Source organism: Aspergillus mulundensis, assembly GCF_003369625.1.
Source record: "Aspergillus mulundensis strain DSM 5745 chromosome Unknown scaffold_15, whole genome shotgun sequence".
Lineage (NCBI taxonomy): Eukaryota > Fungi > Ascomycota > Eurotiomycetes > Eurotiales > Aspergillaceae > Aspergillus > Aspergillus mulundensis.
In genome coordinates this window covers 250,511-278,435 of record NW_020797903.1, presented here as the reverse complement: position 1 = coordinate 278,435, position 27,925 = coordinate 250,511, and the positions used below count along the sequence as shown (strand labels likewise).

At 46.4% G+C, this 27,925-nt stretch overlaps 8 protein-coding genes across 8 annotated transcripts; 3 read left to right on the top strand and 5 right to left on the bottom strand.

Moving 5' to 3' along the window:
• Window positions 1–724: 724 nt before the first annotated feature.
• DSM5745_10403 (uncharacterized protein) lies at window positions 725–2,170 on the top strand (the record flags this gene model as incomplete). Its single annotated transcript, XM_026752419.1, has 1 exon — window positions 725–2,170. One exon carries the CDS (start codon window positions 725–727, stop codon window positions 2,168–2,170), a length of 1,446 nt encoding a protein of 481 aa, XP_026598862.1.
• Window positions 2,171–2,516: 346 nt separating this feature from the next.
• DSM5745_10402 (uncharacterized protein) lies at window positions 2,517–3,742 on the bottom strand (the record flags this gene model as incomplete). Its single annotated transcript, XM_026752418.1, has 2 exons — window positions 2,517–2,926; window positions 2,983–3,742. 2 exons carry the CDS (start codon window positions 3,740–3,742, stop codon window positions 2,517–2,519), a joined length of 1,170 nt encoding a protein of 389 aa, XP_026598861.1.
• A 1,467-nt stretch (window positions 3,743–5,209) lies between these two features.
• On the bottom strand, window positions 5,210–6,325 carry DSM5745_10401 (uncharacterized protein; the record flags this gene model as incomplete). The annotated part of the gene is made up of 2 exons (XM_026752417.1): window positions 5,210–5,613; window positions 5,668–6,325. The coding sequence occupies 2 exons, from the start codon at window positions 6,323–6,325 to the stop codon at window positions 5,210–5,212; spliced, it is 1,062 nt and encodes a 353-aa protein (XP_026598860.1).
• Window positions 6,326–7,612: 1,287 nt separating this feature from the next.
• DSM5745_10400 (uncharacterized protein) lies at window positions 7,613–8,893 on the bottom strand (the record flags this gene model as incomplete). Its single annotated transcript, XM_026752416.1, has 2 exons — window positions 7,613–8,064; window positions 8,140–8,893. The coding sequence occupies 2 exons, from the start codon at window positions 8,891–8,893 to the stop codon at window positions 7,613–7,615; spliced, it is 1,206 nt and encodes a 401-aa protein (XP_026598859.1).
• An 8,816-nt stretch (window positions 8,894–17,709) lies between these two features.
• On the bottom strand, window positions 17,710–18,771 carry DSM5745_10399 (RTA1 domain-containing protein; the record flags this gene model as incomplete). The annotated part of the gene is made up of 3 exons (XM_026752415.1): window positions 17,710–17,897; window positions 17,957–18,240; window positions 18,305–18,771. 3 exons carry the CDS (start codon window positions 18,769–18,771, stop codon window positions 17,710–17,712), a joined length of 939 nt encoding a protein of 312 aa, XP_026598858.1.
• A 1,584-nt stretch (window positions 18,772–20,355) lies between these two features.
• On the bottom strand, window positions 20,356–23,051 carry DSM5745_10398 (ankyrin repeat domain-containing protein; the record flags this gene model as incomplete). The annotated part of the gene is made up of 3 exons (XM_026752414.1): window positions 20,356–22,546; window positions 22,599–22,877; window positions 22,921–23,051. The coding sequence occupies 3 exons, from the start codon at window positions 23,049–23,051 to the stop codon at window positions 20,356–20,358; spliced, it is 2,601 nt and encodes an 866-aa protein (XP_026598857.1).
• A 495-nt stretch (window positions 23,052–23,546) lies between these two features.
• DSM5745_10397 (isopenicillin N synthase family dioxygenase) lies at window positions 23,547–24,506 on the top strand (the record flags this gene model as incomplete). The annotated part of the gene is made up of 5 exons (XM_026752413.1): window positions 23,547–23,687; window positions 23,739–23,891; window positions 23,942–24,022; window positions 24,089–24,475; window positions 24,504–24,506. The coding sequence occupies 5 exons, from the start codon at window positions 23,547–23,549 to the stop codon at window positions 24,504–24,506; spliced, it is 765 nt and encodes a 254-aa protein (XP_026598856.1).
• Window positions 24,507–24,573: 67 nt separating this feature from the next.
• On the top strand, window positions 24,574–27,882 carry DSM5745_10396 (fungal specific transcription factor domain-containing protein; the record flags this gene model as incomplete). The annotated part of the gene is made up of 4 exons (XM_026752412.1): window positions 24,574–24,702; window positions 24,752–24,822; window positions 25,671–27,577; window positions 27,641–27,882. The coding sequence occupies 4 exons, from the start codon at window positions 24,574–24,576 to the stop codon at window positions 27,880–27,882; spliced, it is 2,349 nt and encodes a 782-aa protein (XP_026598855.1).
• Window positions 27,883–27,925: the final 43 nt, after the last annotated feature.

The following is a 27,925-nucleotide window of genomic DNA, read 5'->3' as shown; positions in this document are numbered from 1 at the left end:
TTGTTAAGGCTCATACCAGGATCTATTTTTGGGAATCCGCGGGAGGAGCCGCATTGGTATTGCTCCTGAGTTTCAAAGCTAACATGGACCCTAGAGTATAGTTGAAACAGGTAAAAGGAGAGGGAGGTGCTACTGAAAGAATTGGAAATCTGAGGTACATGGGGCTATTAAATGATTACGGAGATAACACGAACTGTCTCCATAAAAAAGGTGGCCTTCAACTAGGAGGTCTGCATTTGCACACAAGAGATACAATATCCGTAAAAGAGGGAGTAGGGTGAAGTACGTGATATAGACGGCGTTCGACTCAAAGGGCCAAGTATGCCCCCGTCCAGGCCATTTTCAGCACGAGATAGCGGGCAAGCCTGACACGTAGACGCCTATACCATAGGTTATGTTACTATAAGTGATAGGAATACAAAAAGAAAGCCAAGCCTACTAATAGTTGAGAACTTGTACTCGGTAGGGGCTGCGACGACCACTCTCCTCCGATTGGCCAGCCGGAGGAGTATGGCCATGCCCATTCTGCTCCGATCTGGAGTGCGTCAGAAGATCCCATTTCTAATCGAAGATTGGAAATCAATTCCAATGCCTATGTTATGTCTCCGATGCATCTATTTAATTCTCTGCTTTCGTACCTCACTACCTGCTCTCCGCAACAACACCAAGACAGTCAATGGGCATCCCTCATACAACCACAAAAACAGCCTCAATCCTTTCCAAAATGACAATCCCTCTAACTCGCACCTATCACCTCCCCCCACCCTGGACCATCAAAGTCGGCACACAAATAACGCCCCCTCCGACCCCCTCCCCGGCATCCCTCCTCACAAAACCAGAATGGACCCTCAAAGCCGGCATCTACACCCCCCGCCAAATCGTGCACGGCTTCGCGCCCCTCCTCAACACAGTCCTGCACCATCTAAAACCTGATCCCGCTGCGCCGGACCCACGGTCCCAGCTTCTGAATAACATGTCCGCCATCCTCGCCACGGAAACCCGCGAGTCCTCGCTCCCCTTCCCCCGCCCGAACGGGACCTCGACATCTCTCGACAGATCCCGCGCTGAGATCCGACATCAGGCGGAGCGGATTGGACGCGATCTTGTTAGCTGGGCGAGCGAGGACGCGGAACGCAAGGATAAGGACGGGGACTTCTCGAAGGCACCTGGAGCTGTGGACCTCGCCCTGCGCAGCCGCTGCGAGGGACACCTCCTGACCCCCGAAAACGTGGACCTGGTGTTCGGGCCCCGCAGCAGGCCGGCTCTCATGCAGTTGTTCAACGAGTATATGCACCAGATGGTGTTGCTGCGGGATGCGCTGTTGCCGTTTGTGAATTACGGGGATGTTCTTATACCCATCACACATTCTGTGGGCAAGGTCCGTGGACTCCGGTTTATGGAGGGCGCCAGGGAGAAGTTCCTGGCGGGGTTGTTCACGAAGCAAATTGGGCAGGCGGCGGTCGTGGAGATGGCGAGGGCGTTGCTTGTGCCGGGTCTGACGCTTGCGAGTACGGCTGGTGCTGTTGGGTATGGGTTTCAGTATGGATGTGGCGTTGTCATTCCGGCTGTTTTCTCTGGTGGACGTGAGCCGCTGCATCTGCTGCAGTATATCCCTGCTCAACTCGATGCGTCCCGTGGGAATATCCTGTTTGAGTATGAGTTCGCGGATTATTACTCCGCTCCAAGGGTTGAGATCTCGCCGGGGACTGTTCATCGTTCTCCAACGGCATTCCCAGAGACAGGCGCACCGCGCGTGGAGAGCGCGAGTCTAGTCCTGCGCGACTCTTCGACGGAAAGTGACCCGGTGCCGGTTAGACAGGTGGACCTCAGCCTGTCTTTCTCCAACGGTCAGCGTACCTATATCGATCTGGGCCAGATTGCGCGCGGGAAGCGGTACTCGTACAAGGCTGAAGAGGCTACTACCGGCCGTGAGTTCGGATCTGAAATTGTTTCCCACGCAGCACATGAGATCTTGTTGACTGAGGCTGGACTCGTCACTTCGGCTCAAGGAGGATTCCATGTTATCGCCGCGGAAGAGAAGATCGTTGCCCTTGCGGTCTTGGGGAGGATCTATCCGGAGAATGTGGTGATGTTGTCCAAAGAGGAGGGGCTCGAGCGTGCGGTTGATGCAGGAAAGGGATTTGAGCCGAAGTTTGTTGTTTGGTCGTAAGTCGAAGTATGGTCTGGACGATGCAGTTGTTCTCAACGCGAGGTGCATTCAAGACATTGTGTAGAGACATGCGATGAAGTAAAGTAAGATTAAACTATATCAGAGCAGGAAGACTCAGCGTTTGACCGCAATAAATACGAGGTTTCATTTCCGTATTCTTAGTGTTCTCACCGGCCATATTCCTGAGAGCCAAATGGATTGGGGAATACCCGTCGAGCCTGAGCTCCCGAGGCCTTGGGTGGCAGGTCATTGAAGCTTGACTACATGCCCCGTCAAACAGGCGCGTCAAGAACGGAGCGGCGCCAAAAAAACAAAATGGCAGTCGATCCTTAGCTCGTTGTTGAACTTAGTTCACTGTTTCCTTGCCGCGGCCTCGCACACTCTTTCCAAAGGTGTCATCAAGCTCAAGTCCCACCAGATCCGGGTGTCGTTTCAAAACGGCAGCAACACGCGACTTCAAGGAACATGCTGCATGGTGGTTAGGCAAGTAGGGTTCTGTAATTTCCGGAGAAGTCCAGGCGGCGCAGATCTGCTTCAACTCTGTGATTCCAATCCCCTTGTAAGGGCTGGCTGGTGATGTCGGGTGGAGTTTCATGTCCATCATGTGCTTTGTCAAGGCGCCGAGGACGGTGTATGTACACATCTGGACTGATTTGACAGCTTGTTTCTGGCATCCTTTTGCGGCCTGGGAGTGTAGGGCATTCAAGTCGTTAATCAGGAAGGAGATGTTGGCGTTTCTTTGGCTGTTCAATCTCTCTGCGAGGGCATTCGTTATTAATGGGGGTTTGGACATTTCAACGTACTTGACGCACCTATAATCGAGCCAGGGATCGGCAGCCCATCTGAGCTAATCTCATCAATGCTATAATGGAGCAGGTGCGAAGTCACCTGCTTGAACACCGACTTGTCCTTGAAAACCCAAGAAATCAGGAGCCAGTTAAGAGCAGAGTCGTTGCAATCAGGTTGGAATGCCGTAACACCTATCGGTGCCGTGATCGGCTTCGGAACAGTATACGCCAGATCCTTGATCCAGAGATTTGCAAACAGCGCAATCGCATCATGGCACTCATAGTAGTCAACCAGAACGGCAATATCAGTTAGAACTGATAGGGTCACGGCAGTCGGGACCTGGCGCGTCCGACAATGGATGATAAACATGAGCAGTAAAAACGACATGGTGCGGGTTTCTTGCAGCTCGATTTCCGCCTGTCCCGTAGACTGGAACTCGGTGCCCTCGCGGAACTGGCTCTCGAGCATCCGGGCGAAGTACGGACAGGACAGGGTCAGGTGTCTTGATGAGACGCGGAGCCGGAGTGTCTTACCGCGTCGAAAGATGCTAGAGTTTGTGCTGAAGACTGGCAGCGACCCTGCGAGGTCGGACCGGTTAAGACCCTGCAGGCTTGGGGGGAGGTTCTGCGGGGCATTGCGCAGCACGAGGGTGATGTCGGCGTTTGGATCGAACTCGTAGGTCAATGTATCCGAAGGCTGGCCTGTGAATTCCCGGATGGGCAGGGTAGGTGTGCTGGATAGGGTCGTAATGCCCGTCTCTTCTTCGGTTGATGGCTCAGTCATGTTGCTGTTGTTGGTGGAAGCTGGTGAGGGGAAGTGCGAGTTCTCGCGAACAAAACAAAACGGCCTGGGTCGCGTCACTCACGTGATCAGCAGGTACTTCCAGCACCACAGGCTTAATGTCGGAGATGATTATTCCTGGCCTTGGAATCACCCTGAACTTTACTAGAGCTTGTATGTGTACTTGATTGCTCAGTATGAATAGTCATTCTGTCAGCAGGGATATCCTAATTGAGTTAATTATCTACTACACCAATAATGTGATAGACCTTGCCGGAGCATAAGGACGGGCATATTGCCAATTGGGTTTCATGGCCTCACGGAATATCCCAAGAGACTCAGGGTGCCTGACTATTCGCTTTCTCCATCACGAGTGATAAGTACTCTTCAATCTTTAGTCTGGCTTCTTGATCCTGTCCAAGCAATATGATCCGAAAGCAAAGCAGAGAGATATGGCGGACAAGGGAAGAAGCTTGAGAAAGCAGAGACAATTATGAGCTTCCATTGATTCGATCATATTGTAATTTACTTGATTACCTTGAAGCTGATATAACAAGCTCAGAAGTCCAAGGTTCTCTTGCAAGGTGAAAATAACATGAACCAAGATACAAGATCAAGACAAGAAAAGCTTGATACAACATACCATAGCTTGTAGCCTTGTACAACGGAACCCATTGCTATAGCATGTGTCACTGTAATTTAATAACGGACCACTGATTTCTAGGACAGCAGAACTCGAAGTTTATACTTCCTACGGTGCCAGACAAACAGAAGATATACAGTGTTATGAGGTAAGAACTTAATAGTAAGAACACATTGAAAGTTGACCTTTGATAGCTAGCTAGCACTGTGAGATAACAGAGTAGAGTAGTTAATGCCGGTGTACATTGGTGTCTGCAAACTTTATCCATGCAGCTTCGTAGGCCATGAGTTGAGTGGAGATTGAGCAGAGTGAGAAAGAAGAACGAAATGTGATAAAAAAAAGACAAAGACAAATGGAACAGTATGTGATGTGCAATCCAGTGTCCAAACCCAGAATAGAGAGTCCAAGTCTATCCAAGTCCATGATGAGGATTTCAGATTACCCGTACACCTTTGATACAAGTGATGGATCATTCCAGGTGTCTGTGACAGCCATGGATGTTAGTCCAGTGATACTGTAGAAGGGGTTGTATTCGGGCAGCGACTGTACCTATGGCTCTGTATCAAGTTGCCATTGTAGATGATAAACTGAAAGATGATGACTCCAAAATGATAGTAACGATGCTGTACAGGCATGGTCGGTTAGATAATGTGGACAGTCTTGATAAAAGCTGGAGGATTGCAACCCTAAGTAAATTGGAGTCAAACACCTGCATTAGCTCAACCATTCCAAGAGAGAACCGATAAACTCTTGAAAGGACATATCCATACCCATCCTGTATTCAATGCAAAATCACAACCAAACCACCAAACCACCAAACCACAACCCTAAAAGTCACGAGCCGAGATCGGAAAAGCATCATCATCGATCTCCAAACCAACAGGCTCATCCACCAGATCAAGCATACATGCGACACGCGCAGAAAGCCGACAGAAGCCATGGACTTTACCGGTGGGATCCCCTTTCTCCGCCGGTCCCGGCGAATCCTGCACATGCTTGAGGCTCTCGACGAGATCCTGGATCCGCAGGCCGATGAAGGGGGCGACGGGGAACGAATAGAGTCCGAGGCGCGTCACGGTCATCACGAAGCGGCCGTAGACGAGGTGGGTGCACAGCGTGTGGCGGGCGGAAGTGTCGGCTTGGTAGCAGCCATTGATAACTGCATTGCGGAGGTGATTGAGCTGGGTAGCTAGGGTGTTGAGGTAGTCGAAGCGGGCCTGGTTGAGGCGATCTATTGGCAGTTGTCAGTTATATTTATATATGAGAATACTTGGACGAAACGCACTTATGATAACGGCCGGAATGGGTAGATCAGTCTGGACCAAGCCCGTCTGGGTCTCGATTGCGGTCCTAGTGACCTCACTGAAAAGCTCGCGGTCATGGAAGACGTACGCGATGTACACCCACTCCACGATGCATGAGGCGGTGTCAGCGGGAGTCTGCAGGGCTTGGGGCGTGCCTGTGAGCGCTTGAGTCCAGGTCTTTGCCCAGATGGCCATCGGACCATGACACTTGTAGTAGTCGGTCAGAAGGGCAACCTCGAGCAGCATGTCCATCGTGAGGCGGCGGGGGATCTGGCGCGTGCGGTGGTGGGCGATGAGCATGACGATCAGGAAGGCGAGTCCACCAGCGTTGTCATGCATAATGGGCAAGCGGAGGTGACCTTGAACGCCAGTCTGGTTTGCTGCCATGACGGGGTTCTTGAAGATGTCGGCGTAGTAGTTGCTAGATAGGCTGAGCGTCTTCTGCGAGACACGAAGCTTGACGACCGACTTGTACTCGCCGAACAGGGGAAGGCTACCGGACAAAACAGTCGGATGAAGATGGTCCAAATTGTCAGGGAGAGAAGCAGGGACGTTGTAGACGACGAGGAATACATCGCCCTCTGGGTCCAGCTCGTAGAGGGGCCCTTTGGGAAGTTTGTTGATGGTGGTGCTAGCCATTGTGACGATGGCAGAGATGTAGGATTCGCTGAAGTAGAAAGATGAATGAGAAGAGTGGTGAGGAAAATGGAGAAAAGCTGTTCGAAGGTGCGCAACGAGAGTCTTATAGTTCCTGAGGAGAAGTTGTGGAGTTGCAGCAGGTTATTCACTTCTGTTTACTTCACCAAAAAAGCTCCACCCCGCAGCCCATTCACGGAGGACCTTGACTCACCTTGACAGAAGCAAAATAATCCATAGACTATTCACCCAGAGCCATAACATAACCCCGGCCCCTCCCCAGTGTATCCTGGACGGGAAGCCTTGCATGATGTTGGCCGAGTGCAGGGCTTGTGAGGATGTACGTGATTGAGCAAAAGCCGAATCCCCTTGATGAAGTTGTATGCTTGGAGAAAGCTTAATGCGCCTCTGTCCAATATGGATGCTATCAAGATCCATGTACATAGGAATAGGCCGAGAACATTGTTGGAATCCGGTGGTGCCTTCCTACTGTAGCCATTAAGTCATCGCTGCCCTAGCTTGCAGGTGCAAGTCAAAAGCCAGTCATACCATCCGATGGTCATGCAACCAACTCCTCGACGGCATCTAAATACTTTCACCAGGTCTTGCACACCCAACATGATCTTATTCCATAGCTGGCGTAGGCATCGCTACGCAGAAACAAGCTACCGTGCGCTCGAGAGGCACAGAATCAAGGCATTCGTGTAAACATGCATCCGTATCTCTTTAGTCTAGGGCCGCCGCTTCAGACCTATTGTTTATTCAATAAAAGTATGCTTCAAAGTCCGTTGTTGGCGTTGCAGCTGTTGTCGTTGCGCCAGTCGAGCCACGTGCCTCGATTTAGGAACAACGCCCCCTTGTAGAGCCGCTACTCTCCACAGTATAGAAGGCTAACGCGCTGAGATCGATCTTGTGATAGCATAGATTCCAATAGAAAGCCAAGCGGAGTTGGGGCGTAGTGTAGCTTTCATTGCCTGCGCTTGTTGCTCACTACAGTTCGTCCAGATGTCGACTGTAGAGTCATGACAGCATTAACGGAGTTCATTGAGATGAGTTGGCGTCCAGCCTGGAAAGGCAACATTTCGAGAACCTCCGTATCTCTACCATACTCTGTCCCGAGTGATGCTACTGTACAACGTAATAGTATGCAGGGAATCCTCACATACAGAGACAGGAGGCCAAGTCATCCAACATCCATCCATGGATCAATCAGAACGCCAACTCCAGGAACCAAGAGAACTAGCTAGACAAGCTTTTGCTTCGTTAAATAAGAAATAGATCCCGAGAAAATCAATCCTGAAACTCCTCCAACTGCAATCCAGCCGGCATCTCAAACACCCCCAGCACCCCCCTCACCCTCCAACTAACCGAACACCTCTCATGCGCCCCATTGTCAAGATACTCCTCGCCCTCAGAGACATCAATCCTCAACGCACCACTCACAATCTTCCTCACCGACAGCCCCTCAAAGTCCAGACCCACGGTGGTCAATATCCCAAGGAACTCCATCGCGGCTTCATAAGCGCGCAGCACAGCATTAACACACGCTTGATTGTCGAGGTCCTCGGCAACCGCAAGCGAGACGTGCTCTGGCAGGACATGCACGTAGCTCTCTTCCAGGTCGGTTTGCAGGGGGATCAGGCCTGTTTTGTTGCGGCAGCCCGAGAGGATGGGTTCGCGGAGGTGCGTGAGGAGGCGGGTGAGGGTTGTGAGGGTTTTGGTGCGGTTGGCGTTGAGGGATTCTGGTGCGGTGTTTTGGTTAGCTTAGCGAGTGCAATAACTCCAGGCAAGGAGTGCAGGTTGGGATAGGGCGATACCCAGAATAGCAGCCGGGATTGGCAGCATAGACTCGATTTTCCCTTCGGAGGAAAGAAGGACGGCCTTTGTCGCAAAGCGGAAAACATCCTCGCGCTTGAAGACGTGCCCGATCAACACCCAGGCAAGGCGTTCGTGTATGTTCACTGCAGGACCCATGACATCTTCGTGGTCGACATCGCCATTCAGCACCTTCACCCAGATATCGGCAACACCCTTTGCAGCCTGGTAGCACGGCTCCCCGAGGAAGTCCACGAGGAGCGCCAAAGCAACCAGGATGTCCAAGGGAACCTCGACCGGAATGAAACGGCCTTGGCCATGGAGTATGACAAGAAGATACAAGAATGCCAGGCTCTCGTCGTTAATGTCCATCGCATGCTCCAGAGGACGCAAAGGGAGGTCAATGCGGATTCTCCAGTGCTCGTTCATACTTTGGTCATTGCTGACCATGGCCTCTGTGAGGGAGCCGAGCATGTTTGCAAAGTGCGGGCTTGCATCGGTGAGACGGTCACTTGAGACAAGGACACTGAGCACACCCTTCCCGTCGTCTTCAGTGCCACTGTCGCTGTCACTGCTATTGTTCACGAGCTGAGAAGGGAGCGAAGTGAGGATGCCGGACTCGAGGTCCTGTGCATGGAGGGCTGAAACGAGGACCTTGGAGACGCCGTGGATGTCGAGGACGATGTCGCCTCCTGGATCGAGGGGGAAGATGTCGTCTGGGATCCCGGCAGGGGAGGATTCGCGGTTGGTGGACATGCTGCTGGTCTGATTGATACAGTACAATCAAATTGGCGATTCGAGAGATGTTGAATGGAGGCAATGATTGGGAAAGGAAAATTGCAGACAAGCAGGTTGGAGGCATGAGAATAAGAATTTTCTAGAAGAAGAGGAGAGGAAATTGTTGATATTGGTGATTGCATCTATTCACTGAAGCTGTGTGGGTTTGGGCTGAGTGAATGCCTGGTGGGTGTGCAGGGCACCAGAATCTGTAAAGAAGGTGTCTCATTCACTGGGAATGCAAACCAGGAGTTGCAGAGTTTCTTTCACTGCATCTTAAAACAAAATTTCACTTGCCCAATAGATCCAGCAAAGATGGGGTAATGGAGAAGTGATATTATCTCAGACTGTCTGCACACAACTAAGACAATGAGTAAAAGGATATAGATAATTCAAGGTCGTCACGAAGGGCGTTCTGTATCCCCTAGAGTGCTACTCCTAACTAACTAAGGCATACCTAGACAAGCCTCGAGGACAGATTCTAGACAAGCTGCGAAAGTTTCCTCCATACTCGTCGTATCCCCCGGGGCCTCAGTTGACAACTCTCGCTGTCCTGCAGGCCAGGTCTCACAGAACATGTTGTCAAGCGACAGACTCTGCGTTTAGGGAACCTAAAAACGTTTCATCACTTTGCACCAGACCTATCAGGTCTTCAAGTTCGAAACCTCCTCAGCGCAACAGCCAGCGCGAGACCAGGAACCGCTTTGTCAGAGAAACGAGAACACAGTGCGGCTCGCCATGAATCTTTAGAATGGATGCCATGGAAGACATGCGGAGTTTCTGCGCAATACCTACAACCTCCAGGGATAGTCGACCGGATGCTTAAACTGAGGATATCCGGGTCCTTGTTTAGAGCGCAAGTGCCGAGTCCATGGGCATGGTACTGATACACACTTATTTGGATATCGACGCTAGGTCTTCTGTAAGTTGGGTTCGCTTTCACCTGAGTACCATAGTATATATGGTTGAATGATAGCGGCCCGGCAGCTGGTAGACGTTCCCAAGGAGGTTAATTTCTTCATAGGCTATGGTATCATCCGCCAGGCCTTCCAATCCACCGGGCCAGACAATCTTGGGCTTCTTCCACTCCGGCACGACCAATCTCTCAGATACCCCGGTCCTCAGCATGGCCAACTTGCCAGCCCTACCCACTACCGTCGTCACTCCCGCATCCACGTCGGAATCTCCCACCCACCCCCCAATCCCCAATCTCCTCCGCAATCCCCCAAACATTGAACTCCCTCACCACCTAGGGTTCCTCCCCAGCACAACCCTCCCCCTCCCAATCCTCCGCACCAGCATCCCCCCATACGGCGCAGAATGATAGTCCCAGCTCAACAACAGCCGAATCTCCCGCGCCAGATGCCCAGCCCACTCGGGCCGCGGCTTATACGCAGACAGGGCCTCGGGCATCTGACTCTCATCCCGCCACAACCACCCGTTATGGTTCTATCTCCACCAGTCCCCGTACGTGACCTCATCGTCGGGGAACCACATGCTGCGCTCGGCGTCGCGGATGTCGAGGGTCAGCGTGTCGATTGTGGTACGCCGCGTTGGGAAGAGCGGGTTGTCCCTGTACCGGTGTGAGCGGATGCGAGACGCAGACTTCTGTGCATGCCGCCCATCCGCGTCCTCCCCGTCCTTTTCCGGCACAGCCCCGTAGCCCGGGAACCGCGAAAGCAGGGCGTAGAAAATCCACCGGAAGCCTAGATGCCCCCCGTCGCCTGTGGTGCGCGGCGTCGTTGAGCGTGATGATGGGGCCGGAGAGGCGGACTGTTGCGTGCATCTGTAAGCTATGAAATGCACAGCCAGGTTGGGTACAGCTCTAGCTCGTTGAGCATGGCGATGTCGATGTGGTAGTTATCTTTCTGGCCTCGAGGAGATGGGCCAGCAGGGCGAGGGTTTCGGCGTTGATTTGCCGGTTCCTCAGTAGCAGGGCGAGGGAGTTTGGGCGGGTGTGGGTTTTAAGGTTCTCGTGGTAGACTTTACACCGCCAGGAGGTGTAGGGGATGTCGTTGTAGGGGGTTCGGTGGTCTTTGGTTAGTCAAGGGGGTGAATTGGGGTGGGCATTAAGGGCGTGGCAGAGGATGAAAAAGCAAAGGTCAGTGGGGAGGGTAAGAAGTATCAACATAATCCTGATCTTTTGCTGCTCGAGATACCGTGGGATCTACTTTCGTCTTTCATACTTTCCATGGCCTATGTTTATGTACTTAAGCACCACTGTGACTCAAGATGCAGCACAGCCCCCGCTGAACCCACCTAGGCACGCTAGGTATACCTAACTTGGCGGTGCGATCGATTAGGGTTCTAAGATCCGCTTGCTATAGCCCTATCCCTCCAAGTGTCATGCTTATTGGCCTTCAAGTCAACATTTGGGTAGATCACCACTCAAGTACAAAGATCCCCAACCTCTCAATGGACGCAGCTATTTGTCGCCTTGCCAATGACGGTTTGCGCGACACGCCGGCGGACAAAGCTCGATAGGCCTTTCATTATCCAGGTGCAGATATCTGACTGTCAGGTACATCGACAGCCAGAAAGCGTCAATAAGATGTTCCCGATATCATCCAGCATACGTGAGAACGAGATTTCCCTGCCACGCGCAGTCTGACGGTCTGGTAACAACGGTCCGTTCTTCGCTGGCCCGATCGACAAGGACAACGCGAGTCCAAGCGCTGCAGCTGGGCGAGCCAATATGGTCGGAGATTCGGAGTATCCAGCCACGATTCGCACTCCTTAATCCTTCTAAAGGGCATGTAGGGCATACCTGGAACCAAGCACGGAAATGATTGACCCTATCTAGGCATTCGAACGAGGTCGGTAGGTACTCTCTAGCCGTAACAGGAGATGTTAGCTCAAAGACCCCTGCACATGTCGCAAGCTGATTGCTGAGGCTGAGTGCTTACGCATCTCCACTGCAATCCTGGCTGATTCCTTCGGATCCTTAGGGCTGCCGATCCAACGGATTTGGCCGTTCTTGGGCTTCCCGTCTTCGAGTTACGATTATTTCAGGGATGGGATAGCTGGGATGTAGTTCTTTTCTTTACGGCGTGGTAACAACTCCAACGTGGAAACAGTGTATCCGGATATCTCTGACACAGAAAAAGGAAAGGAAACGGTATAACAAAAGGCCAATAGGCGAAACAAAACGCTAGACTTCCGAGCAATAGCAGATAATGACCACAATCTATCTCATCCATTCAACCCTCCTGCTCGCTTCTGTTTCCAGTATTCTCCCCAACCTCTAAGAGTTATAAGCCTGATACCTCGTATCCGGATAAACGGTATGCATCTCCCCCTGCGGCGCACGCACCCCATTAAGCGAAATCTCACTATCGACACTCGCCGTCTTGCCATATCTCGGGCCCTTTCCATGAGGAAAGGAATGATGTGAGCCATGAACAATTGTATTGACTTGACTGACTAAAGCTATCTAGGAGGCTACAAAAACATAAAGGTGTTTAGGTGCGCTAAGCGCCTAAGTCACGTAACCACGGGCATGATTTTTAACACCCCCCTTGCCCAGGGTAGTAAATAAATAAGACTATCTTAATTTTTTAAAGCGGTAGTATAAAGTTAATTTATGGTGTAGTAAGGTGTTTTATACTAATTATTTAAATAAAATGTTAATAGGCTACTTTTTTAAGTAACTTTATAAGTTTATTAGCAGCCTGCTTTATTATTAGTATATATAAAAATTTAATATTTTTATTTAATACTTCCTAGTGAAAAAAATAATAATAAATATTAATATACTTTAAGCAGGCATAGTATTTAGGGTTTTTAAACATAATAATTACTTTTTAGTTATTAGCATAAATAGTTATAGGCCTAGAAAAACACACACGCGTAAGGTTTAGGTGTTTAATATTTAGCTTAGTAAAAAGTAGTTAAATTTAAATAAGTTTTTAAGTTGCAAGCGCCTGCGCGATATACTTTAATTTAATAAAAAAAAGCACTATACTAAGCTAATATTTTAATACCTAAAAAATTAAACCACTAATAAGTTTAAAAATATATTTAAATATTAAGGTTTCCTTTATTAAATAAGGGCTGGCCTAGTTAGCGTTAGTATAGCCTTATAGGCCACCTTTATTAAATAAATAGTATAAAGTAAAAAAAAAGTAATATATAAATAGTAATATACACGCTTAATAATAATTAAGTGTTTTTAACCTGGATTACGCGTGTATTTTATAACTTTAAAAATTATATAGGTAATATTAGGGCGCGTATAAATTATAAGCTAGATTAGGTATTTTATTATAGCTTAGTAAAGTGTTATATTATTTATAAAGGCCTGGTTATTATAATTTTTAAGAACCTTTTTTTTATAAAATAACATGGGAAAAGGCTTGCAGTTCTTTAAGCTAAAGCACTTAAAAATCTTAAAAATATAAAAGTATTATAACAAAAATATCTTATTTTTATTTATACTAAATAAAATATTAACACCTAAGTAATTTTTAACTTGGCTATTATTTATTACTTTAAAAAGTTTTAAGAACTCCTGCTTAAAAGCTTTATACTAAGTGTTATTTTAAAAAAATATAAAAATATTATTAATGTATACAAGGACGTATAGGCTATTTTTAATAAATATTAAATAATTTACATGCAGGTATTTAAATCCTAGAAAGATAAAAGTTCTAAAAAAAAATATATTATTTTTTAGGTAACTACTTAAGGCTATATATTATTTTTAACAAGAGGCTATATTTGCCAGCTTGCTTGTAGCTATTAAAAAGGTTAATATAAATTATTTTTTTAAGTTTTGTATAAAGAAATGTGGTAATAATATTTTAAAAATATAATTACTAATTAAAAAGCACTATAAGCATAATAAATACCTTAAAAAATATAAGTTTTACTACTGCGGTGTATACCTTGTAAAAATTCTTATTATAATATTACTTAAAGCCTTTTATAACTAGGCGTGCTTTATAAGTACTATTATACTTAAGTTTAAAAACCTAGTAAGTTAATAATAGCTTTATATTCTTTTTTTTATTAATAACGCGCTAGGTGCTATTTTAAAATAATAAGCATATTTTTTTATAACACGCCTCGCGCTAGAGTTCTGTATTTTTATAATTAAGTACCTTTTTGTATATTTAAGGTTTAAACTTAAATAAATTAGGATTTTTAGATAGCATAGCTTTATTAAAAAATTTAGATGTGGCGGTAATAATTAAAGTGTTAATTTAGTATTAAATTTACTATATAATTTTATTAATAACTACTAGGGGCGCTGTAGTAAGAAAAGCAAGGAATTTATTTTTTATTTTAGGATTAATACTAAAAAACTAAATACTATTTATATTTAGTGCTTTTTTAAGACGCTAAAATAGCTTTATAATACATGTAAAGTATTTAAAAAACTTAAAACTATAAATCTTGGCTATAGTACAATACTTATATTTAATAAAAGTTAGATTATATATATCTTCTTTATTAGGGACGTCCTTTACTATAGGAAAAGGTAAATATTAAAAATTTAGAAAATAGCAAGTATTATTAAGATTATTTTTAGTAGTAATTAAAAGTAAAATACTTATTGCTTTATACTTTTTTATTTAAGCAGGGATTTCCTTTTTAAAGTTATAAGTACTTTCCTAAACTGCAGGCGGAGCCTTTATAAGTGTTTTAGTAAGTATTTATATAAAAATTTAAGGCGTAAATAAAGCTAACTAAGGCTATAATTTATTTAAATAATTATATAGTTATAAAAACTTTATAGGTGTATATTTAGCCTTTTTAATGCCGCTAATTTATTTATGCTAATATATTAAGGCGTTAAGATTATATAAAATAGTTACTTAAGGTAACTTAGTATTATTAATCTTTTTAAAGATAACATCGCGCATGTACTTAATCTTTTTTATTTTAATATTATAAACTTTATAAAAAAAGTTTAAATAACTAATAAAGCGGCCTTTAGCCATATAAAAATCTAGTTTTATTTAATACTTTTTTTTAAAAATAAAATATTAGTATTTGCAACCTAAAGCGCGCCACTTTAAAATATTAAGTTATTTACTAGTAAGAGCTTTATAAGGTAATATTTTTATATAATTATTAAAAATATAATTTTAAAAAAACATAATTATAAAAATAAGGTGCCCCTAAAAATATTTAGGAGTTTAATATATTATTATAACTATTATAAGCGGCTTTATAAAATAATAATTTTTAATTTTAAAAATATTATTAAGCTAAGGATTATATACAGGCGCTAGGTCTTATATTTTACCTTTATTTTAAAAATATTTAGCAAGCATAACATGCTTTTTAGTGTTATTACTATAAACATGTTTTATATTAATATTATACTAGGTTTTAAGATAGTTTTTTAAAAAAATATACTTCTTTAGTAATTTATTTTTATTATAAAGTAGGAACACCTAGTAAAAATAGGTTATATTATTTATAAATATTATAAAATAGTGTTTTTTATTATATCCGTGTATAAAGATTAGTCCGTAAATATTAAAATAAATAAGATCTTTAGGTTTTATATAAATCTTGCGGTGGTTTCCTAGTAAGAGATAATATTTTTTACTTATTAGGCATGGCTTATAAAAATACTTAAGGCCGCCCTTTTTAAGCTTTAGGCCTTTAATATTTTAAGTAGTTTAGTGTATTTTTTGCTCGCTCGCGTGGGCCAAGTAATAATATATTAATTTAATAAAAATTAGCTTTAAATTTGCTTTAAAATTAGTATTAAAAAATAGCTTTACTATAGTAGTAAGCAAGCTATTAACCTCTAGCGTATTAATAAGCTTTATAAAAAATTAACTAGTTATATAAAAATAATAATAATTATTTAAAATTATAGCATACCCTTTAGCCTTACTATTTTATAAAAAAAATTTATTATTTTTATTTAAAAGTATTTGCGCGCCTGCTTTAGCAAGCTAGTATATTAAAATAAGATTATAAGCTAGCGCAGGCGCTAGCTAAATATTTTTTAAAATAAGAGTTTTAATATATATTATTAAGTTTAAAAGTGTAAGATTAATTATAATATTACTATATTTTTTAATAAAAAAAGGCGTGCTTGTAGCGGTCTTTACCTTAATAATATAGGTTATAAAAAATATAAAATTATAGCAAAAAGAAATTATATAATATAATAATCCTAAGTTAAGTATTTAAAAATAAAAATTTTTTTTTATTATATTATTATAGGCCGCTACATAATATTTTATATTAATATAATTAAAAAAAAATAATAAATTATTATTTACTAATAGTAGCTAGCGTTGCTAAAAAACGCCCTATTATTATTATTATTACTATTAGTAAAGGTGCTAATTATACACGTTACTTTAAACCTTATTAGCTTAACTATTATATAGTTATTAACTAGTATAATAAGCTTTAAAGGGATTCTAGGAGTTGTTATATTTATATAAATTATATTTATTATATTTATTATACCCCCCTTAGCCGCGGCCTTTAAATACGCTAAAAAAATTATAGTTATAATAGCCTTTATAGCCTTATTTATAAAGGCTAGGAGTATAAAATACTTGTAAGCCATAAGAACTAGTTTACTTTATTAATTAATACTTAAAAAAAAAGTAATTACCCAGGGCGCCGTGATAATAATACTAAATAAAGTTAATATTTTTTATAAGTAAATTATTTTTAAAAATCTTGTTAATAGTTAACTTTTTTTTATCCTTATTTTTATTTTTTTTATTTATTATATTTATAAATAGCGTGTTAAAAGTTACTTTAAGTAACTTTTTTTTTATTTAGTGGCACTGCGTGTACTGCAAGAAAAAAATATATATTTTTTTTATTTTATAAACTATTAAATTATAAAATATTTTTAGCTAAGTAATCTAAGCTTTATAAGACTCTATATTTTAAATTATGGTAAAAAAAAAATAAACCTTTATTTAAAGGGGTAACTTAAGTTTTTAATGCCTTAGTTTAGTAATAATATTTTTTTATTTATTTAACTAAATAATTCTATTTTATATATTTATAAGCTTTATTATAAAAAGCTTATTTTAAGTATTATAAGCTACTGCGTGGCTGTAAGGCTTGTAAAGGGCCTTAAATAAGTTAAAAGCCTTTTTTAAATTGCGTATAATATAAAGGTTTGCCTGAATAAATAAAGTGCAAGTATTTTAAAAAATTATAAGTATTATAAACCTTTTTTTATTATATTTTTTTATCTTTTTATTATAAGCATTTTTTAATTTTTTATTATATATAATAATTTTCTCGCGCAAGTGTTTAATTTTTATTATAAAAATATTAATATTATTATTAAGTTTTACCTTTTTATAATAGGTTTTTATAATAAATTTATTATTTTATAAGTTATAAAGGTTTAGTTTTGCAGGCATTGGGTAATTACCTTAAAAAACTTATTAAAAAAAAAAGTTAAAGTCTTGCAGTCTAATCTCTAGTAATTTTATTTACTAGGAATAGTTTTTTTTATTAAGCTTAATAATTAAGTTAGTAATTTTTGCCTTGTTAGTAATAGTAAAAAAGCCTTTTATTATAGTGTTAACACTTAAAGCATTAAACTTAAAGGCAAAGGTAGGTAAAAATTTTTTCACGTAAAATAATGCGGTTACTAGGGCTGGCCTAGTAGTTATAATTTATGTATTTATAAATAAAAAAAAAAAGTAATAAAACCTAGGCAAAGCAAGGGCTTATAACCTAAGGAAAGGAATAATATAAGTTATAAATAATTATATTAACTTAACTAACTGAAGCTATCTAGGAGGCTACAAAAACATGAAGGTGTTTGGGTGCGCCAAGCGCCCGAGTCACGTGACCACGGGCATGATCCTCGACATTCCACCCTTGGACCGCGTGTTCCAAACTGCCTGGTTCCACTGGCCCTTCCAGACCGTGCCGGGGTGGAAGACCGTCAGAAGAATGACGGCGATTGCAATCATCGTTGCTTCCAGAAGCATGTACGTCACCTCATCGTTCGCGAGGTCGCCGTCGAAACCTGCATTAAAAAGGCACGGTTAAACAGTGTTGTTATACATAGAGGGACTGGACGCGTACCTTCAGACAACTCGGCACAGCGAAAGATGGACCGGACGATAATGACCAGTGTTGCGATCGAGAGACCCCAGAGACTCCCCTTGAAATAGCGGCTGTTGCGGAGTCTCTCAAAGTCCAGGTTGAAGTCCGATCCTGGGGCTTTGCGAACGCGGAGGAAGAAGTGCGTTGACATGGCGGTAAAGATAAGCAGACTTGCGACTTGCCATGCCAGACCAGCAATCATGATGTTCACGCCGAGGTCCGTGGCATCTTTGTCATCGTCGTCCGCGGATGCAGCTATACCTCTGAATTAAGAGAGACGTCAGCATAGGCTCTTCAGGCATTCGGTAAATCTGTTGGGGCACTCACCCGCCGATAGCCTGAAGCAAGAGCGCCAGGACGTCAAATGTGATAAACGTAATTGTATAAGTCCTCGGCTTAAAATACGAGATGCGCTCTCCAAATGCAACGACAATGCGCGACAAGGTGAGATAAATCGCAGCCGTCAGGAACGCCGGCGCAATGGTGAGCGCAACAAGGTACTGCAGGAAGTAGTCGCCGTTAAACGGATCCTGGTTCAAGCCAACTCGTCCTCCATAGCCCACTATCTCCCCAATGAGCCCTAACGCCATGGCGATCATGAACGTCCACGTTTTGTACCGGATGCCCAGGAAGAGATGCAGGAGGAGACCGAGGCCGAAGATCGCGATGAAGAGGATTTGCGCCCAGAGCTTTGGGAGGTACTCGACTGAGGCCATGGACAGCGGGCATGTGTCGATTGTGCAGAGGGAGGGGTCATCGAGGAGGGTTTGGTTTGTTGGCATGGTTTCCATCATTTTGGCGGGTGTTTTTTGGTATCGAAGAAAAAAAGGTTGAGGGCGTGGCCAGAAGAGGGAGTCGAGGCGGTAGGGACTTGATCTGTGGATGCTCTGCTCTGCCCGTTTGTTTTTGAAGGTGTTGTTGTTGACAATGATGATGCAGACACCGGGAAACAAACCCTTTATAACGTCTCCCTTCGCAAGCTCAGAGTCAGCCTCTTGGCAGTGCACATCCTTCCAGCAATAAAATAAAGCTACCTAGCCTCCAGAATCAGGTATCCTCATTTCGCAGCGCTAGGAGGATAAGCTCATGCGTCCGGTGTGGTGATTGGGCGTCTCGTATCTTTTAGGGTGGTCCCTAGCACGGGAACGGCTAGCCCTAGCTAGCTGAGCTGAGCCTCCACAATGCCTCCAGTCTCCAACAGGGCTGTGCTGTCAATGCTTGCCGTAGTGCTTACCCGGCCAAGCCTTCTGTGACGGGTCTATTTTCAGCACGCCTTACGGGCCGGCCTATGGAATGGTCGAAACTTGAAACGCCCGGGCAGCGATGATCTGGGGCCGTCAGCCCTCGTATCGTTGGCTTTTTCTAGCATTGCCGGTGTGCGTCATATTTCACCACATCGCTTCTGATTTCTATGCTTGTGCTTGCGCCTTGGAGCTACGGTCGATGGGACAATGGTGCAACTCGTACGCGATCGAGTTCGTGTCCGTGTCCGAGTCCGAGTCCGAGTCCGTGCTGCGCTGTCTTATTGTTTCGCATCTTGCACGAAGGATCCAAATGCTTGGCGGGTCCATCCACACCACGCATCATCATCCTGCCAGGCTGCCATGATACCTAATGCAGCGTCAGCGTTAGCCAATAAGGACGGGATCCGAACTGGGCTGTGTAAGACTCATCCGTTCGATCCTCTGACCGTACAATAGCGCTTCGTCTCGCGATTTTGCCAAGCAGTGATCAAGGACCTTGTATGCGGACAGGCACGGCTTGTCCAGCGTTGATTTGTCAGATGCATCCCTTCCAAGGAGAGGGTCGAAGCAAGGTGTCTTGCTTCGAACCCCCTGATTATTACTTCATCTTCGTAAACAAGGGTGAACGGGGAGACCCACGTGTAGCTGATCGGAGATAAGATCCTTCTCCGCGCTCCAGCTGAGATGAATTTGCCAACCGGGGACAACCGATAATTCCATTGGACTCCGCACCCAAATCTTGGGCCTGGACCATCTTTGTGCACGGATTGGTGCGGTGCTGCCTTGCAGGACTATGACTTTAACCTTATCCCCCGGGTCGCTGCTATCTCAACACATCCAGTCGTCAGGTGGTAGGGACGCCAAGTATCATGCTGAGTGCCCGATGTGGGATACTGGGGGTGCTCGGATTGTGTATCCGAATAGAGATACCACGGGATGCGCTGAGGATGTACATGAAGCGTCGGTTGGTGTCTCAGATGGAAGGTCGCTACGGTGCAAATGAGTCTGGGGGAGATCGTCATAAACATACGAGCATATCATTCCTAACAAGAGGGTAACACCCCGAGGAGTCAGCTAATTGACATAAGAGTATACTCAGACACTTGGATCTCCACCGAGAGTGCGGGTTCCGCATTACTTCTTAGCCCCTTTGATGGCAAGGTATTCCACGATCTTTCGATGTCCGTTGGCTTCTGCGAGCGCCAACGCTGATTGATCATCCCCTGTTCTAGCATCAATGTTCGCGCCCCGATCAACGAGAAGGTTCACAATATCAGAGTAGCCCGACTTTGCGGCCGAGTGGAGGGAAGTCATTGCGTCGCTTTCAGTTTCAATGTCTGCACCGGCGTCAAGCAGGTTCTCCACCCGCTCAGCTTGATTCGCGGAAACAGCACGCTGCAGAAGTGTATCGAGGGTTTGGCGCGTCTGTCCAGATGGAAGACCGACTGTAACATTTCCCCTTAGAAATAGCAACATCAGTTTGTCGCTCTCGCCCGCACTCCTGAGCAGGCTGAGCAGGCTTGTGCCGGAATGAAATCCCAGCACAGTGGTATGGAACCCCCATTCTTCACACAAACCGAGTTGATCAAGAACGCTGGTTTTCGCGGGTGCGACAAAAGACATCAACATCAGCTTGTACTTGGGATCGCGCGACTCTTGTTTCCTCCAGTTGAAAGCAGCTTCCAGGTCGTCAATGTGCCGAAGGAAGTTGCACTGCTCGGGTGTGAAGTGCTGACGTCGCAGAGCTTCTGCCTCGCTCGGATTCTCAGTTGCTCGCAACAGCTGGGCCAACAACTCCACTGATTCGAGAAAAGAAGGGTGCTTGCTGCCTAACTGCTTCTTCTTTCTGTCCATGCTAACCTTGCAACAGTTGATGGCAGGGGTGAATGCACCCAGACTGAAGTGTGTTTTTGCCAGGAGATGGTCAATGCGAGCTGCAGCAAGCGGGGCATCCTGAAGCACGGTCAAGGGTACCTGGAGCAACGGTATTACTCGATCATAACACGCAGCTTTGTAAAAGCCCTCGGCGAGTACAAGCCTGGACGTAAGGCTGAGCCTTCTAAGAGAGATGATCCTGCCCAGAGTCTTCGCTGCGTGGGAAAGGTTTGGCTCCTTTAACAACCGCAAGACGCGGGCGACCTGCTCGTGCTCACTCATCAGGGATAATGCCTCTTTTTCCTCGTCTTCCACGCCCTGTTCGCTCCTTGCAGGACTTGGTAACAGTGGCGATGGCGGAGCAGCTGTTGAAGCATTGGCATTCGCGATCTTCTTCTCAATCGTCCGCCGTAGCACGAGGCTCTGCTGTTTCGATGGGCTCAGACGATACAAAGACTCTTCTGAGTCGGCTTTGATCGGTGTTTCGAATTCAACAGAACTTGTGCATCGCGAGGAACTTTGAGAACGCTCAAAAGCCATACTAATCGCAATAGCTTCATTCTTCTCAGGACTTTCCGAACCCTGCGTTTCTTGCGTCTTTGGTGGATCCACAACCTTTTCCGCAAAGTCGACGGCTTTGAGGCTGTCTCTCTGTTGATAGTCTGTGGATGTTTCTCTAGACGAACCCATAGAGAGCACAGGTGCGTCCTGTGTTGGTTGCTCGGACACGACGTCTTTTGGGGCATACAGAGATGCGGTCAAGCCGCTACTATTGGGGTTGCGCTTTGCCGGCGACGAACCTGATTCCTCCAGCTTCTGTTGTATTGCTTCGCGTTTGGCAGCGTACACTTGGTCTTCTTGTTCAAGCCATCGATGATGGATCTCGAGGCTTCTCTTCTTCATGAGCGTTCTTTGGTCGACGAATGTGTCTTCGTGCGCTTGTTGAAGTGTTCGGGGTCTTTCGTGAGAAGGCTGTGTCCTAGTTTTCTCAGAGTCTGTGGTTGGCACTTGCTTGGACGCACTGCCAACGTCCGGCGTCCCTTGCTGCATTGCCTCATTCTGCCGGACGTGGGCGTTGCAAGCCGGTTCAATTCGGGCACTCCGCAAGCCCTCGCTCTCTTGCTGGGGTCCACTCGTCCCTTGACTCGGTGTCTCAGTGATTATGTCTGCCTGGCTTCTATCGGCCGCGTAGTAGTTTCTCGCCATCAGTTTCCCGATTCCTACGGAGCAATGAGCAATCTCAGCGCCCGAGTCTTTCACGGAAACAGTGTACAGCTTAGCAGCTTTCTGAAGTCGTTCAAGAACCTCCAGGTGATAAGGTATTTTCACCAGCTCCTGCAACAACAAATCGCCTGTTTCCGCTCTTTTATCCAGGCCGTCCATCGCACTCTCGTACCGTCTAGCCTGCTCTTTGAGTTTTTCGAGGTTGATTTCTTTCCATTCGTAGTTGCTGGAAAGCAGTCATTGTTAGCCACTATGCCTCGTCGGCATGAGCATCTTACCTCTTCATCACACCCAACACCACTCGTACGGCTGCCTCGTAGTTGTTCACCTTCCACGCGATAAACTCCCAATTCAATACGTTCGCGCCCATTCCATATCCGTCTAGTACGTGCTCGATCGGGAGGGGAAGCATTTTCTCCAACAGCTTCAGCGTGGCCGATAATTGACGGTATAGAGGCGGTAGCCACTGCAGGACGGCTTCAATCCCGGGGGAGGTCGGGGTGTCCAAGTTAAGTTGCCAGAGTGGTGCAGTGGAGCATACAACAGACGCAAGGCCGCTGGCCAAGTCAGATTGGGACTTAGAGAGACGATGAAACTCACCGAATGTCGTTGATTAGTTGCTGCAGCTTGTCATCTTCAACTACCTTGCGGTGAACGAACGCCGCATGGATGACATTAACGCATCCCTCCAGGGCCGAGAAGGCCAGCTGAATAGTCGATTCTTTGTCCATGGTGCGGTGGAGGAGATTAAGGTAAAGCGAGGAGAGAAGAGTGTGAGGGGAAAGTAGGTCGAAAAGTGAGCCGAGATGAAGAAGGCAAGTGCACGAGGAGACGGTCTCGCAGTAACACAGCACCTCGCCCTCCCCATAATGATGGCTCATCACCTACCACACTTCATGAGTCCCATACCAGAACCGAGAATAATATCATATTCAAGTTTTTTACATGTTCCGACCAACCACTTCATCACAGCGATAGTCGCCGTCTGACTTCCATCGCCTTTCGCGCGTCCAGTTCCTGTTGCGTGCGGCTGGCCTCTGAGACATGGGCTGAATCCGCCAACTGAGGCTTTCATACTTTCATGTTAGGCAGATGATGGATTAGTTTCATGCTTCTGCTACTCTGCGGAGACCTGCAACTGGAAATGCGGGGTCACGAGATCACGTCACCCAGATCCTTCTCTCCTCGCCGAACCTCTTCCTCTTTCTCAACTCCTATTATCAACAATGTCGGATACATTCTCTTCCATACCTATAATTGACTGGCGTCGGTTACAAGACCCAAGTACGAAAAGCGCTGCTCTGAACGATCTTCGCGACGCGATTTTTGTCGTCGGCTTTCTCTACCTGACGAACCATGGACTGGAAGTAGGCGTACCCAACTTCTCCATTGGAGTTCTGGACCTCTAACAGTTTTAGGATCTCATAACCCAGGCTCACGCAAAGCTCCCAGAGCTCTTTGATCTCCCGGATGAAGTCAAGGCGAAATGCGATATGATCAATTCCCCGTCTTTTGTCGGATACACGCGGCTTGGTGCGGAGACAACGGCGAAGAAGACGGACTTGAGAGAGGTATACCGATGGACTACAAAATCATGAGCAAAGCGACTAAATCTCAGCAGCAATACGATTTTGGAACGCCCGGGATGAACACTTGGACCGAAGATCAGGACATCTGGTGGCGACTCGAGGGAAATAGCCAGGTACGAGCGACTTAACGAGCTTTCTATAATCAACGAGATCTTATTTGACCGGCCTTCGATGTACAGTATCCAGATGTCCCTGGTGCGAAAGAACTTGTGGAATCCTACATTTCCCGATCCGCTCAACTCTCGCAAGAGTTTATGAAATTTGTTTCTGAATGTCTCTCGCTTCCACTCGACACTTTCGCCGCCTTCAAGGGAAATATGGACAGGCTGAAGTTCATCAAATATCCCAAGTCGCCGCCAAACTCCCAAGGCGTCGGCCCACACAAGGATTCGTCCGGATTATTTACTTTCCTCTCGCAGGACGATACTGGTGGGCTGCAGGTCTTGAATAAGAACGGCGAGTGGATTGATGCGCCACCCATCGAGGGAAGTCTTGTCGTCAACATCCAGCAAGGCCTTGAAGCTATCACCGGTGGGATCTGCGCCGCGACAACCCATCGAGTTATTGTAAGTTCCATCCTCCGCTGAGGACCAGTAACTGATGAGCTCGACGGGCCCCTACGACGAAAACCCGGTATAGCATCCCGTTCTTTCTTGGCGTTCGGATGGATCTCACAACGGAGCAACTCCGAGAATCCGCCGCTCATATTGTTGCCCGCATTCCAGTGTCGGATGACAGGAAGAAGCGCGCTGTCGATGTTCCGAGCGAGTTTCTCTCGCCTTTGTATTCTTGCGTGAGTTGAATCGGCTTCGGGTTTGATAGCGCTGACTCGGTTGGTATAGTTCGGTGAGGCATATCTGCGGAACAGGATCCTCAGTCATCCGGACGTCGGACAGAAATGGTATCCCGAGTTGTACGAAAAGTACTCAAATCAGGAACTGTCTTAGGCAGTGATTGGGAGTTTTCCACTCGATAAATGAGTGTCGTGGCTTTGTAGTATGCCGCTTAGATAGTATGTGAGAACAAAGGCATCTGGAATGCTTCACACTTAGGGAAATATATATCGCAGGTAAATTACAGCGAGCAGAAAACTGGCAAACTAGTTGAGCTCTTGATGAGAGGGATGAAGTCGCTGCAAAGGGCAATTTGGCTGTCTTTGATTTTCTTCCTTTGGGCGTACTTTAATAGTAGAAGTAATCAGCTTGTGTGTAGGTATTTCGAACTGTTGTCTTTTGTCTCTCTGGCTTTGAGGCACCCAGGGCGGCAAACTCCGCCGATTCCGCCGCTTCCGCCACACAAGCGGCTAAGTCAGGGGTACCACGCTCGGAGAGGTTCACCGAGTTCCGACGCTAAGTCAGCACGGCTGTCCAAAGCGGGTACTAGTCACGTGACTACGCACGTGCTTCCCCAGTTTCCGTTCTCAAAAGGTTCCGGCGGATCCTGCTTCTCCGGCGCTCTCTCATCTGCTCCAAACCATGACCGACAATGCAGCCGACGTGAACTACATGCGCTCGCCGTTGCCAACGCGAGTGAGCAGTGCTTGTGAGAGATGTCGTCGCCACAAGACTAGGGTACGGCCCACTTGACCTCTTCCGAATCCTTCTGACCGTCTCGAGTGTGATCCATTCCGGCCTTGCTCCCTCTGCGTGAGAGCCCAAGTGAGTTGTAGGCCGCTTCCGCTCACCCATTCTCGGAGAGACTCTACCCGCATGTAAGGAACCTGTACGCCATCAATTGTCAGATGAGGCTAACAGCGATTAGTTCCAAACCTGTCGCGAGAAGACCGACAGCCTCTCGAGCAGTGACCGCTAACAACGAGCCCCGAACGCCGGCCCCACACGCCGAGCCTCATGGGAATATTGACAGTCATGATGCGTCTCACCAGCTGGACTACGGAGAAGCAGAGTCGACCATGGGAATTGCGCAAAAGATCGTTGGACTGGATCGGCAACTGATCGATGAACACGCGACCTCCGCCATCCCCGGATACCAAGCCAGCACCAATGTTGTCAATCGGCGGTCGGCCGCCAATGGCCAGCGATTTCCGATTGCTTCATTACTGGGTCAGCCACTGCCTCCGACAGAAACCATCTATCTGTTACTCGAGGACTACTTTGATGCCGTCCATTGGTTCTCCCTTGTGATCTTCGAACCCACCTTTCGCAAGAACCTCAACTCCGTCGCCGATGGATTTGCTTACTCCTCACAAAAGCCATTTTTGGTCTTAGTGGCGGTGGTCTTGGGCATGGGCTCGTGGTACCGTTCGCAAAAGGAGCCTTGTAACCTGACTGATAATAATGACTGGCGCCTCATGAGCAATGAACTCTTGAAATTGGTCGAGTCACATCTCATCGAGTTAATGGACCAGCCGTCCGTCAGCGCAGCTCAGACCTTAATACTCTTCGGTTCATATTGCGTTTATCACGGCCGGCCCAACCTCTCGTTCTCACTTCTCGGCGCAACCATCAGAATTTCACAAGCTGTGGGGCTGCACCGGGAACCAACCCGCGGAAGCTTTGAGGAAAATGAGGAGAGAAAACGAGTCTGGTGGACGATATATACCTGGGACCGATTTGCATCAATCACGTACGGCCGGCCACTAGGAATCAATGACAGGGACTGCAATATTAGCAGCCCGGCAGATACCTCGGAGAATCCCTACTTTGTTTACCCCCAGGCTGACCAAGGCAATACCATATGCTATTCCGCCTATCAACGAGAGTTGAATCGTCTATATCTAATGGCTTCAACCGCTCTTGAGGTTATATTTGGTTCGCGAACATCCGGATCATCCAAGGACCTGACGGGAGACGCATACCATCTGCTGGTGAAAGAAGCGACTAAGAAACTTCACAGATGGCGCAACGAGCTGCCGGACCACTTGGCTCTGAACCTCGACGAGGATTTTCATTCCGACAGCGGACCACCAGCCAAAGCACATGCGCTCCAGTCTTTGTCGCTCCAGTTGACGTACGACAACATTTTGATCGTCCTCCATCGCCCATTACTAGCACGGCAAGTGGAAAACCTATCGACGAACCATGCTACGTCTGCTGGACGAGGTGAAGGGGATTCAGGCCACGGCCAATCGCACTCCCTCTCGCAATCTCAACATGACTCACCATTCGAGGCCCTATCTCCAGGGTCATCAGTAGCAAGCTCGGTGCACTGGTGGAACGCTGCTTTGAGAACATCGCGGGTGACTGAGCTGCCCTTACTGGCCCAACTTGCCACCGACAGTCATCTGGTTGCCTTCCTCGCGATCAATCTATTCAATGCGGCCGTGGTCTTGGCGGTCATGGCCCTAAGTGATCCGCTGTCCGACACCGCGCAGGTTGTCAAACGTACGATTACTCGCATCCTGCGATTGCAGGGTCTACTGGGCAAGCGCTCGGCACTGTCCAAACAAAGCACGACAATACTGAAAAATGTGGTCACGTTGCTGCTTAGACGCGAGTCAGACGCTATACTTGCTCCAATCACGGAGCACGCTCAGGATAATCGTCAGCACGCTCTCTCAGGCTCTGGGCATATGTCGGTTGAGGATACGCTTCGGCTACCACTCGACGCGACACTCGAAACCACCCATACGCCAGCACGTCGTCAAGCGTGGCCCGACCTTGCTAGTGCTATTCGTCTGAATGAAAGCTTGACGTCCGTACAATACGGTAATATATTCGCTCTTTGCCCTGATACGGAACTAGAATTGCTAATAATTCTTTCTATTGTAGTCGTACCTTCGGGAAATGACGGTCGCGCTTCTGAATGGTACACTGGCGGAGACAACCACCAATCTGACATCGCAACACAGGAGCCAATTGGACGCGGTCATGTTTGGCCGCCTTCTGGACAGTCTGAGTGGGACTCTGCCAATATCCGGAGCAACGAAACGTTCGAGCCGCCTGCGGACACTGATGGCGAGCAAGGACTGTACTGGCTTTGGGACATGTCGTGGAATGGAGGAGGTGTTTGAAGAATGGGTGAGCAAATGCTCGCACTACGACTGGGCTCTTCGT